Below are 12,026 nucleotides of genomic sequence, written 5' to 3' on the forward strand. Positions count from 1 at the left end.
GAAATGAAGAAAAATTGGAGGCACCGAGTCTGGAAACATGTGCACATACGCGAATCTACACATGCGCTTGCGGTAGTTCGCGAAGCATGAGATGGGAGAGTCAGCAAGCGCCCGTCGCGTCAGTTGCGACGCTGAAGGACAGAAAAGGGATTTGAACAGAAGAGACACGACCTTTTACAAGAACAAAAGTTGCTTCACTTCGGAAGATTGCCAGGGTAAAGAGGGTGATACGTCGGGAGGGCGGTGAGAGCAGGGGGAATGGTCGGCTGCCGAAGCTGAAAAAAAAAGAAAAATTCACAAAAATGGCATGCAGTTGAACGCTCGAGGAACGCACCGCGGAGAGGCATGCGACACAGTCACTCCGCCAGACTCGTTTTCTTCTCGAAATATTTGATGACTGGAGGACGCAGCGGAAGTCACACTCCTCCGCACGCATCTTCGGATCTCGCGTGCGCCTGGCACCGCTTCCCTAGGCCTCCTCAGCGCATGACATCGCAGCGACGTTATCTGCTTATATGACTTGCACTTAAATGAAATGTGGGTGAGCCCTCTCGCCGAGGAGAAAGTGAAACGCGACGCAGGTGGGAGTGCCTCTAGGTCGTTCCGAGTATTCAGTATGGTACAAAACTCGATGGAGGGCAAGGACCAACGGAGGAAGCTGTATGAGAAAGATTGGATTTCAAACTTACTCAAAAACACTTGTCGACGACAGGACACGACACAGAAAGGTCGAAGAGTCTTCCTATGCACGAATCTAGCGCGATCCTCGGGATGCCCATGCGTAATCCGTCCAGTCACTGAGTCGCATCACTAGATTTTTTTTCAGTAAGCGCTTCAATAACAGCAGGTGCTGCGGTTTTGAGCCCCGACTCGGTTGGTATTTTCTCTCACCTTGAAGACGCCCCACTTCACAGCTTCACGTCGCATGCGCAGCTTCTCCGCTCGCCGGCGCCTCTCGTCCTGAGGCAGAAAACACGAACTCCAAGAGCGAGTGAAAGAAACGCACACAGCCCAGGCAAGACGCGCCAACAAGAAGATTGAATTTATTTATGTATAAATTCATGTATGTGTGTATGTGTTTGTTTGACTATCTGTCTATCAGTCTATGCATCTACAATTGCATATATGCATGTGCGAGTGGACATGATAATTCACGCACCATCGAGAGACTGACATGCGCGGCAAGCCTGCGATAGCTTCAATTCCGTCGACGCGTGAAGATCCAAAAACGGCACAAGAGCGACATGAACTGAAACAGTTACGAAAGCCGTCTCAGCAGCATCCGCGGAAACGCGAAGACGCCGCACACAGGACTTCCGGCATGTATTTTACCCTTTTCAGGGAAGCGTGTGGCTGTATGGAGGGTTAAAGGTGCAGTCATTCGCAGAAAGAGGACGAGAGCGAGGCGTCCATCGGGCGAACTTACGAAGGAGTAGATGAGCATGCGCCGATACATCTCTCCGCGAATGAAAAGCGAGCGCTTTCGTCCGTACTGAGGATAGGGGCCTCCCCAGACGTACGGCGGCAAACCAGCCTCGATGCGCAGCCCCATGTAGCGCTTGCGAATCCGAACGATTCTCTGTCTGATCTTCTTCTCGACAGACCGAATACCTGAACGCCACGCGTGACGCCAAACGCAGGGCGAGTGCACACCGGGGCGATGGGAACCGGCGAGACGACGGGAACGCGGGGAGAAGCAAACATGCGAAAGACGAGAGGAGAGTCGCAGACGCGGACTCCGCACCTCCCCCCCGAAGCGACGGCGCTCACCCGAGCAGACAAGAAGGAAACCGAAAGATTCCTCTCGCTCGATGTGTCTATCTGCCTGCTGAATTTCGAAACTGCGTTCTTCACCAGCTCTGTCTTTGCACGTCGTGAAGGAATATGATGTTGAAAAAAAATAAGTCAAACACACAAGTCACGAGTTACATGTATGCGATTCTACCCCTCCACACACACAGACTATGCAGGACGCTCACAACACGCTCACCGAACTAATGCAACTACATATATATATATATACACCTGTAAACTATATCTATCTATCAATACATATATATACAGGAATGCAAGGCTGTAGACACAAGCCTGGGCTCACACAATCTACGCATGCAAGTATATACTCAATCCGAGCCACGAAACGCTGGCGCGCAGCTGTCGCAGAGATACTCAGGCATTCAAACTCCGACGCACACATCCTCGAGATGCAAAGTAGCAGATCTGCATGCAGTATACATGCATGCCCTACCGGGTTTATGTTTGCCGATGCGTCTACTCCATCTTCCGCGGAAGTTGTATTTCCATTTGTAGCGGTAGTCGCGAGTGAGCGGCTTATGCCTCTGAGAAAGGAAGTCTTGTGTCGGCGACGCGCAGCTGCTGACAACCTGAAAAAAAGAATTTGTGCAACAGAAACCGCTAAGATGCCGCACGGAGAGCTAACAACAGCCCCCCCGCACACCGACAAAAGAAAGGGGAAACAATTGCAGGAGGGAGACAGAATGATCGCTGGGTCTAGTCTCCTCTCTGCCGACGTGAGGGCGCACGATGTGAAACCGCTCCTACCTCATGTCCCTCTGCTTTCGCCGCGTTCTAATACATACAGGTGACAATATATATATATATATATATATATATATATAATGGTACCAAGATATGTGTGGATATACACATGGGGAGATACATATTCTCTGCCTGTTCAGATTCGGATCCCAACGGAAAAGTACCCAAGCTCTGCTTCAAATCCAAGACAAGCTGACGCCTGACCATCGCCGAGGATCCTACCTTGAGCGATATTATTCGCGGTGAGTAGAGCGGAATTCGCTGTTCAACGCCCGTGCCCTCGTAGGAGTTTCGCAGCACGAACGACGAGTTGAGCCGCTTCTTCCGCACTTCCACGCAGTACCCTGGAGAAGGACAGAAGACAGACCGACGGCGTGGCGTGAAGGCGAATCAGACTGTGACAGACCCGTTCTCTAAATCTCTGCATGCATCTGGCTAAGAGCGCGGCGCGCGCGACCCCCACAAGAGTTTGCTCCACTCTTCGAGGCCCTTTCTCTTCCCCTCTCGGCAGAAGGTTCGAGTTTACCTTGGAAGGTCGCGAACGTCTGTTGAGAGCGCGAGAGTTCGTACTTCACTTCCATCAGATCACCCACGCCAAAGAGCGGCACCTGCAAAAGAAAAGAAAAGCAACTATATGCGACTCAAAAAGCAACTCAGGAATAATTCCCCTTCTCTCTCCCGCCGCTCCATTCGCATAAGGCACATAAAGACATTTATGCACGCTCGTTGCCAGCCACGAAGTGGATATAAAGGCCTTCGGCAGACCTCCCTCGCGCGGTACCTGTATGAAGTTGTTTGCTCCATGCAGAATGAGTTGAAATATTCATTTATTTATCTTCGTGGAAAATTTGTCAATACTTGATCCCCGAGGGACATGAAACAGACGATCCGGCGAGGCGCAGATCGCATGCATACGCACACGCATAGGCATTCACACGGGAACAACAACAAGCATATATAGCTGCAGAGTATATTGTAGACTACGAACGTAGAGCATATAAACACAACTGTAGGTAACAGCATGGTTGATAAGATTTTGTCCTCTATTAGACGCTGTGGCGACCCCTGAAGGCACAGACTTTTGGCTCACTTGGAAGTTTCGTTGTTTCTCGAGTCGCTCAATTTCCGCTTCCTGCAGATGGCGGAGGGTTTCTCGGCATTTCCTCCCGACGAGAGGCTGCATTTTCGCGGCGGGCGTGTCGGCGAGCGGCGCGCCAGCCCAGCTGCCCTGTTTGGTGAGCGCCGCGGCCTCTTGCTCCTCCTTCTTGAGGTGCCTGTACAACCGAAGGCGCGCCTCCTCCTCCATCAACTTCTCTATGTAGACGCGAGAGTGCGGCAGACACTGCGGCGGACACAGTAGCATATTCTCGCCGGTCGGTTGAGCGAGCGCCTGGAGGAACGCCTCCCGGCGCTCCTGTTCCTCCTTCTCGAGCTGCGGCGGCCACGAGCGCGCAGTCTCTGGGTTCTCGACCGAAAAACGGCGCGAGGGTAAAGACGAAGGCAGCACGCGCTGCCGCAGAAAACGAATCGAGGTCCATAGACAGGGCAGGGGAGGCGGGCAGGGCCACGCGCGGATACCGAGCGCGGGCTGGAGAGAGGCGGAGGCAGAGTGCGAGGAGGGAGACGAAGGACGAGGCGCGGAAGACAACGAACTCTGCAGGGCCCCGATTTCCGAGTCAAAGGTTCCTGCAGACCGCGCTGCAACTCCTCTGCGAAAGCCAGAGACACACGACGCCGCCTCCCGACGCAGCGGCGCATGCCCGACGACAGCGGACAGTGCATGCACTGCGGCCGGGACACGCATCTCGCCGGCTGCAGCTGCTTGCGATAAGTAGGAACAGGCAGCGGAGCAAGACGAGGGAGGGGAGAAGAACGGGGCAGCGTGCACTGCAGCAAACGTAGAAAGCGAACTGGGAGACAAGAAACGCGACCATCAGTCAAAGGCGAAGGCGAGGCGAGACCTCGAGAGGGAGACGCCTGGCTGAGACGAACAGAGAGGCGAGGCAGAGATAGAGGGAGAAGAGAGGCGACACAGCGATAGAGAAGAACGCAGACGGAGACAGAAAACCTGATAGGCGAGACCGGCGGGAAAAGGGTGCGACAGAGCAGCGACAGGACCTGAGGAAAACAAGCGACGCTTCCTTATCCTCGTCACCGTGATGCCGTCATCACGAAACGAGGAGGAAAGCGAATGGCTCATCACAGACGGGGAACGGCTGACACTGTACAGCGATCACCGCAACACTGGCAAGCCTCTCTGCGGGCAGAAATGGGGCGGGCGAACGTGGCTGGAAGCACCAAGACAACAAAAGAGGGAAATGGGCGAGAAGAGAAGCCGATGAGAAGCCAAATAAAAGAGGAAAGGACTGCGGAAAACACTAGAGAAGGGTGAGACTTGATGAGCGACCACCGCAGAAACAGTCGATCGACTCAGACATGAGTACCGTGTGTGACGCTGGAGTGTATGTACACTGTGTTCCACAGCCGCCACGCGGAACCCGCGGGAGAAAAAGAGGAACTTCGAAGTTTGGGGATATGACGGAAACGCCACGGCGAAGGGACGGGGAAACACGAACCAAGGCACGGGACAAAACTGGAATCAGGAGGCTTTACACAGCCGCACAAGCATGCAATTTTTTCTGCCCGAAGGGAGTCTGCGGGGAGAGAGACTTTCTTTCTTGCTTTTTCTGGTCGTCGCCTCGCATCTTCACGAGGCACACATTTACACAATTTCCTCTTGATTCTCTGTTCTTGCTTTCCTCTGGCTCCTCCCTTGCACCGTAGTCTCTTTTGGCGCTCACTGTCGTATCACCGGCGTGAGGCGCCGAGATCGATTTTAACCTACCTCGTAAGCAGGCACCGCTTGCTGCGCCTCGAACGCTGGAGCGTATCTGGTGATAGTTTAGTTGATCTTTCCGTTTCGCGTTCTATGCACGGTGTCGGCTGTCATCCTCTGCCGGCTTAGTCGTGGCTCCGCCTTGTCGCGTTTTCTGTTCCACTGTCTCGTTCAAGTCTCTCGCGGCTCGCTCTTGGGGCGCGTTGTTTTTTCACTAACTGTTTTACTCTTCCACAGGCAGCCGGCGCAGCACACTACCTCCTCTGTGGAAAGGGGACTCACTCGAGCTCTGCCGCCAAGACGAAACGTGGAAAGCGGAGCTTTTCAGACTTCTCCGGCGCAAAGGAAGCCGAGAGAACAAACAGAGGCTGGCTCTGTGTGTCGGTGTTTTTCTCGTTGAGGCGAGCCAGGAAGTTGCATCACTCCGGCTTTTTTCGCCTTGTTTTCTCTTCTTCTTCTGGCAAGATGTCGTTCTCGACTAGGCGCCTCGCTCTCCGGGAGACGTCGCACGCCTTCTTCTCTGTCTCTTCTTTGTCCTCCTCGATGCTACGCCAGCCTTCATCTCTCTCTTCTTGCCTCGCGCCTCAGGCCTCAGCTTCTTCTGTCGCCTGCTCGCCGTGTTTTACGCTTGTTTCTTCTTCTCGCTTCTGTATGCGGTTTGCCTCCACGACGCCTCCGTTCTCTTCTTCGCCCCGCGCGCGCCAAGCCGCCACGGCCGCGGCCGCGGGAAAGGCTGCGGCGGCCGCAGCCAAGCGACGCGAAGAAAAAAAAATCCTCGAACGATGGGCGAAACTCCGGAACGGCATGAAAGTCGGTGGCGCCATACTCGCGTCCCTCGCCGTCGGCGCAGGTAAGACAACACAAGCCTGCAGCTTGTATCTCTATTCTTCATCCAACGACTTCTTCTATGTGTACATATTATTTATTTATTTATTTATTTATTTATTTATTTATATATATATATATATATATGTACCTCTGCACGCACACGTGTATGTATGGACTCATGTATGCATTGATATCTGCGAGATGTAGATTTGTGTGTACAAGTTTCTCTCTTTTATACTGTAAACGCGTGGCTTTTCAGACATGACTGGGTGTATCACCCATGCTTTCTCTTTCTCTTCCACGGAGGAAGATGTCACGCCGCCGTGACAGCCCGCCAGCACCTGTTTCGTCTCCACGGCTTCGGCTGTGGATAAGACACTTTTTCTGCGAGATTTTTCAGGTTGCTGAGGCACAGGACGGGGGTGTCAGATCTCATGTTAGATCGGGTGCCCGAAACGCACGTTTGTGTCGTCTCTCTATCAGCAAGAAGGATGAATCGAGAGAAAACACATAGGACGGTCTTCTTCCCTGCCGCGTGGGATGTGCCATGGAGCAAAGAAGAGAGACGCCTCCTGTCCGCCTTCGACTCTCGCGCATGCGTGAATGTCTTTTTGGAAGGCCTCTCTTGCTGTTCCTTCCTTTTTCAGGCGGCTTGGTCTGGTTTCTCTCCTCCGTGAAGCGCCGGCATCCCCCGCCTCCTGTCGACCCGGTGACGGCGCTTCCGCGGCCGCTCCATGAGAAGCTGTCGCTGTCGCCCGTCCCACGTTCAGCGCGTAGCACCGACCCGTCCGCGCCGTTTCCCAACATCTTTTTGTCTGCGCGCGCGCTGCACGAGATCGTCGAGCGGTATCCGTCCTTTCCTGCTACCAAGTCTCTCCTTTTTGAAGCAGCCTCGCACGTGCTCCCGATCGAGTTCCAGCTCCACATGCGCGACGCGTTCTGCGAGCTGCTCACGCGCCGTCTCTCGGCGCTTGTGAAGAAACGCCCGACGGCCGCTTCTTCTGCTGCTGCTAGGCCGGGCGCAGCAGAGGCTGCGGAGCCGCTCTCCGCCGAGGCGGTGCGGGCGGCGGTACAGGAGGCGTGGAGGCAGCTCGACATCGCGCGGGGGCCAGAGAGTTGGTATGCGGAGAGCGACCGCGGCTTCTTCGCGCGAGTCAACTTTGAATGCGAAATTTCGGCGCTCCTGCAGGGGCTCGCGCGCCTGGAGGAGGACGCGTCGTGCGGCTCGCGGAAGGCCGTCGTGCGGGCGTTCGTCGATAGCGTAAAAGGCAAGCTGTCGGACGTACTCGTGACTAACTGGCAGCGCCAGCGATACTTTGATCCGCTCACGTTCCAGAAGAGCGTCTTCGCCCGGCGCATCTCTTATGAGGCTGCTGGTCGCGACGTCGGCACTCCAAGCGCCCTCTACTCCTACGCCGACAAAGACGTGCCTGTGCAACTCGAGAGGTGAGCGGCCTCACTTTACACGAACGGGAACATATATATATATATATCATATACATATATATATATATATATATATATGCCAGACGAATATATGTTATATTGTATACGTGTATATATATATATATATATATATGTAGCGGATACATCTGTCAGATGCATAGACATCAATATAGATCCTGCACAGCTGTGCACGTCTTGAATGACTGGCACTACCTGAAGGGCGTGTGAACTGGCGCCTTGCTCCTGTGCTTTTCGTCGTTGACGTGGCCTTTGGAAAGCGAAATGCGTGAGACTGCGAGGTGAATCTTCCCCATTCAAGAAGAGTAGATCTTTGCAATTGTCGCGAATTTCGCTCGCCGTTTCCTCCGCAGATGTACCTCCCCTGCGCCTGTGTCCGCGCCGCCGGCCGCGTCCTCGTCGCCGTCCTCCTCCTTTTCTCGGATGTCCGTTGTTGTTGACTTCTTCCTCCGCCCGTTCCGTTCTTCTCCCGCACCCGTTTGCTCCTCCCCTTCCTCTTCTCCTTCCTCATCTTCTTGTCCGTCTTCTGCTCCCTCTCCCTCTACTTCCTCTTCTTCTTCGCTTTCAGAGGAGCCGTTGTTCTTGGGAACTCACGAGATTCAGAAGGCGAAGGAAAACTTGCGAGAGTTCGGCGTGTGCATCCTCCGCGGCGCCTTGACGCGACAGCAGCTGGAGGTGCTCAGGCAGACGCTGCATTCTGACGAGGCGATGGTGAGCTGAGATCTCAGGCCGTAAATTTCACGTCCGCGGAGGACGCCCGTGCGCAGACATCTTTGTCGATCGAGAAACAGGCGAGGCGATGCAATGCCAGCGCCTGGAGACGCTGACGACTGCGGTTCTGTTTGTTGCTCTGTCGCGGTGTCTGGCTGTGGCATTCAGGGGCCGTCGCCTCGGTATGAAAAGTCGCTTTCTCTCTGTATAGTTGGCACAGTTCTCTCTTCTGGTTTGCACGCGAATACCAGCAGGATGTTTTTCGCCTTTCTATTAAACATAATTATAACGCGACGTTCGTCAATTTCGATTTTTTTATCAGGCACTGACTTCGGCGATGGCCATGCAAGAGGATGATCCGAATGTCTGGTGCACGCGCCCGACCACAGGTAATTTGAGTCTGAGATATTTTCGAGATTTCTCAGGCGAAAGACTTCCCATCTGGCACACAGCTTGCCACGCACAGCGGCCTCTTCGCGTGAATCGGCTTTTTCTGTATGTATGTGCATCCATATCTATGTGCCCCTGTGGCTATCTTATCTGTCTTTCTGCCTGTCTATTCCTACCTCTCTGTATATATGTATAGTTGCTGAATCAAATTCACGCTTGTTTGTGGCGGGGCGGTGCATTTTGTCCAACGTTTTGCGTTTGCGCGTTTTCATTTTGCTTCAGGTCGTTTGCACTGTCTGTTGCGAGGGACGCTGCTGGAGACTCCGCTGGCGGAAGTGCAGCGCGTGTGGATGCCGCTGGTCTTCGCGTACATGCCAAGCGAAGGCAGCGGCGTATACACTTCTGAGCCGAATGCGCGGCTCGTTGAGGCCTGGAAGAAGCAGCCGGGAGAGAAACAGAGCTCCGAGCAACAGGCGAGCGGCGGGAAGGCGAGCGCCGCACACGCAGCGGCGAACGCGACCTCCGGTCAAGAAGATCTCGATGACAGCGGAGCAGACCCCGAGAAGGGTCTCCTCGCAGTCAGCCGGCTTGGAAAACGGTCAGCGTCGAAACGAGAAATCAGAAGAGAGATAGGTTCTGGAGCCAGCATAGGTCGTCGCTCTTTGCCTTGTAAAAAAATGAGATGTTTTTATATTTTTTTTTCATATATTTTCTATGTTTATATGTCTTTGTATGTGTAGGTCTGTCTCTGCGGCGATCGAGAGGGGGGAGCAGCAGTCAGCTGATATAAACTGATAATCTTTAATAAACTGAAACAGCGTTTCGCCGGGCTTTGTGGATTTCTCTCATCTGTCAACATGTTCTTTCGCTTGCTTCTGTCCGCAGCATCTACGTTTCCGACATGCAAACGGTCGACGCAGGTGAGTTCTTCCCATTGGATTTCTCCGCCGTTTCAAATGAGTTCTTTAGAACGCACGTGTCCACATAGCGGCTCCCTGTCTCTCAATATCCATATATAGACATATCTATCTCTTTACATCTACGTATATCTATGCATATATATCCGAGTATCTATCGAGATACATATATAAATATGTAAATATATATATGTATGGCTGCATCTCTTAGAATTTAGCAATATCGAATTCCTCGGTTGGCTCTCACGAAAGTCGACGGCGTGCGGTTTTCTTCTTCAGATCCTTTGGCGATCACACAGCCCTGGCACCGCGACACAAGCGCGCCCGGTTTAACGATTCTTGTTCCGTTGCGCGACGTCACCGAGGCGAACGGCCCCACCGAGCTCCTCCCGCGCTCGCATCATCTCTATCCATCGCAGGTAAGGGCCGAAATTTGAAAATTCAACGATCGCCGACTGGGTGTGCTGTCGTCAGGAAAATGCCGGTGTTCGCTCTTGTCATTTCTCTACAGTGTCCCTGTGCATGTGTGTGTGTGTGTCTCGTTGAAGACAGTTTCTCGACGTCGTCGCATAGGACTGCGACAAACAAGCTTACCACTCTGTTTCAAAGCTGTCTTTTTCTGCACACTTCAGGCGCCTCCTTCTTCTCAGTCGCTGTCCATGCACACCACCATACAGCACCGGATATATATATATATATATATATCCATCTCTCCATTTTCTGCCCATTTTTCTGCCTATTTAATGTCTGTACACCTATTTCTTTCTTGTAAATTTCCAGTATATCCTGAATTTATATATGTGCTCGACGGCGGATTCCCCTTCCACATGAAAGTGGTGAGCGACTGTGTGTCCGCGTTTTTTTCCAGCCGCAGGGGATGTCTGAGCGCTTGGCGCACTGGAAGTCCTTTTTCACAAGTTTGTTTTGCGAGACCGGCGGATCTCTGCGCCCGGCTCTGAAGGCTGGCGACGTCCTTATCTACGATTCGCGAACGATTCACAGAGGCTTAGGTGCGTTGAATTCTCTTCTCTCTTCTGCAGATTGCGTGGGCGCCAGTAGAAACGTCGAGTGACGCCTGACTTCTGCTCACGTTTCAACTACCTCTGTTGTCCATATGTGTGTGTCTGGTTCGCACGTGTGCCGCCCTCGATTTTGCTGCAATGGTTTCCCTCGTCTCGTTCGGTTTGCGGGTGCGTTGTTGCTGCGACAACTCCAAGGCCGCCGCGTCAGACGCGTTTCTGCCCCGTCCGTTTCCGTGTGGTTTTCTTGCGCCATCAGCCGCCGTTTTGTCTGACGCCTGTTGCACGTTTTTCTTTTTTTTTCTGTTTATTATCTCTTTTTTCCAGGCAACAGCACCTGGCACTCGCGGCCCGTCCTCGCCTTCCGCTACGACTACGAAGATCATCCGCCACCGGGAGAATACGCAAGTAGGCAGATCCGCGCCGTCCTTCTCAACCTCTAGAAGGCCAGAGACGCCGCCGGAAGACACTCTCCCAAATCGAATGCATCGTATTCTCTCCATATATCCATATATTCATTTATATTGTTGTGATCAATGCTATATAAGAGTATGTGCCAGGAGCTCCATCGCTATCTACGTATATACATATGTACATATGTTTACGGTCTCCAGCAGAGATCGAGAGAGTTTTTCCTTGGTTGACGCGTTTGGGCAGATTGCTGCTGCGAAGCGACAAGGCGATGCGTTAAAAAACGCGAGGCACATCTGCTGCATGGTCACCTCGCCCGACAGAGACATGAAGGCAGCGTACATTCCTGGCGCGCTTAGGCGCCGAGAGCGGCCGGTGAAGCAACGAGCTGGCGCGAGCAGAAATGCGCCGAGTTTTACTCCTGTATCGGAGTGAGGATGCGTAGTGACCCCTAGACTTGCGTTGTGCATGCGTGTTTACAGAGCGCTGGAAGTCGCGGCGCACGTTGCTTTTCGGTCGAGCGTTGGAGCGGGTACTCGACGTCTACAAGGATCTCTGAGGGCGGCAGGACACTCATGCCGCAGGGAGAGGATTCCTCCATCTGTTTAACTTGTCTGCTTCTTCGTCTGTCACGTTTCTTCTCCCGACTCTACTCTGTCTCCTGCGCCGTTCGTTTCCTGGTTCACATCTTCTTTTCGGCTTCTTCACCATCCGCATATTCGTATCCGAATACTAATACCAATATATATATATATATATATATATATATATATATATATATATATATGTATACAAAAACATACATTTATACGGACATATATATTTATAGAAGTGAAAACGATTCGACTGGGTTCTATGCCATTTCACAGTGCGATGACATATGGCTGAAAA

General features: G+C 52.8%; 2 protein-coding genes across 2 annotated transcripts; one reads left to right on the forward strand and one right to left on the reverse strand.

Annotated features, from left to right (window-relative positions):
• Positions 1-194: 194 nt before the first annotated feature.
• BESB_074920 (ribosomal protein L19 protein) lies at positions 195-4,363 on the reverse strand (the record flags this gene model as incomplete). The annotated part of the gene is made up of 7 exons (XM_029365865.1): positions 195-275; positions 892-960; positions 1,427-1,611; positions 2,249-2,384; positions 2,782-2,903; positions 3,086-3,167; positions 3,650-4,363. The coding sequence occupies 7 exons, from the start codon at positions 4,361-4,363 to the stop codon at positions 195-197; spliced, it is 1,389 nt and encodes a 462-aa protein (XP_029218349.1).
• A 1,497-nt stretch (positions 4,364-5,860) lies between these two features.
• Positions 5,861-11,694, forward strand: BESB_074930 (Phytanoyl-CoA dioxygenase (PhyH) superfamily protein; the record flags this gene model as incomplete). Its single annotated transcript, XM_029365866.1, has 10 exons — positions 5,861-6,245; positions 6,871-7,669; positions 8,041-8,398; positions 8,721-8,787; positions 9,071-9,386; positions 9,674-9,708; positions 9,985-10,124; positions 10,574-10,715; positions 11,052-11,132; positions 11,618-11,694. The coding sequence occupies 10 exons, from the start codon at positions 5,861-5,863 to the stop codon at positions 11,692-11,694; spliced, it is 2,400 nt and encodes a 799-aa protein (XP_029218350.1).
• Between the last annotated feature and the right edge of the window lie 332 nt (positions 11,695-12,026).

The sequence above is a fragment of the Besnoitia besnoiti genome, assembly GCF_002563875.1.
Source record: "Besnoitia besnoiti strain Bb-Ger1 chromosome Unknown contig00007, whole genome shotgun sequence".
Lineage (NCBI taxonomy): Eukaryota > Apicomplexa > Conoidasida > Eucoccidiorida > Sarcocystidae > Besnoitia > Besnoitia besnoiti.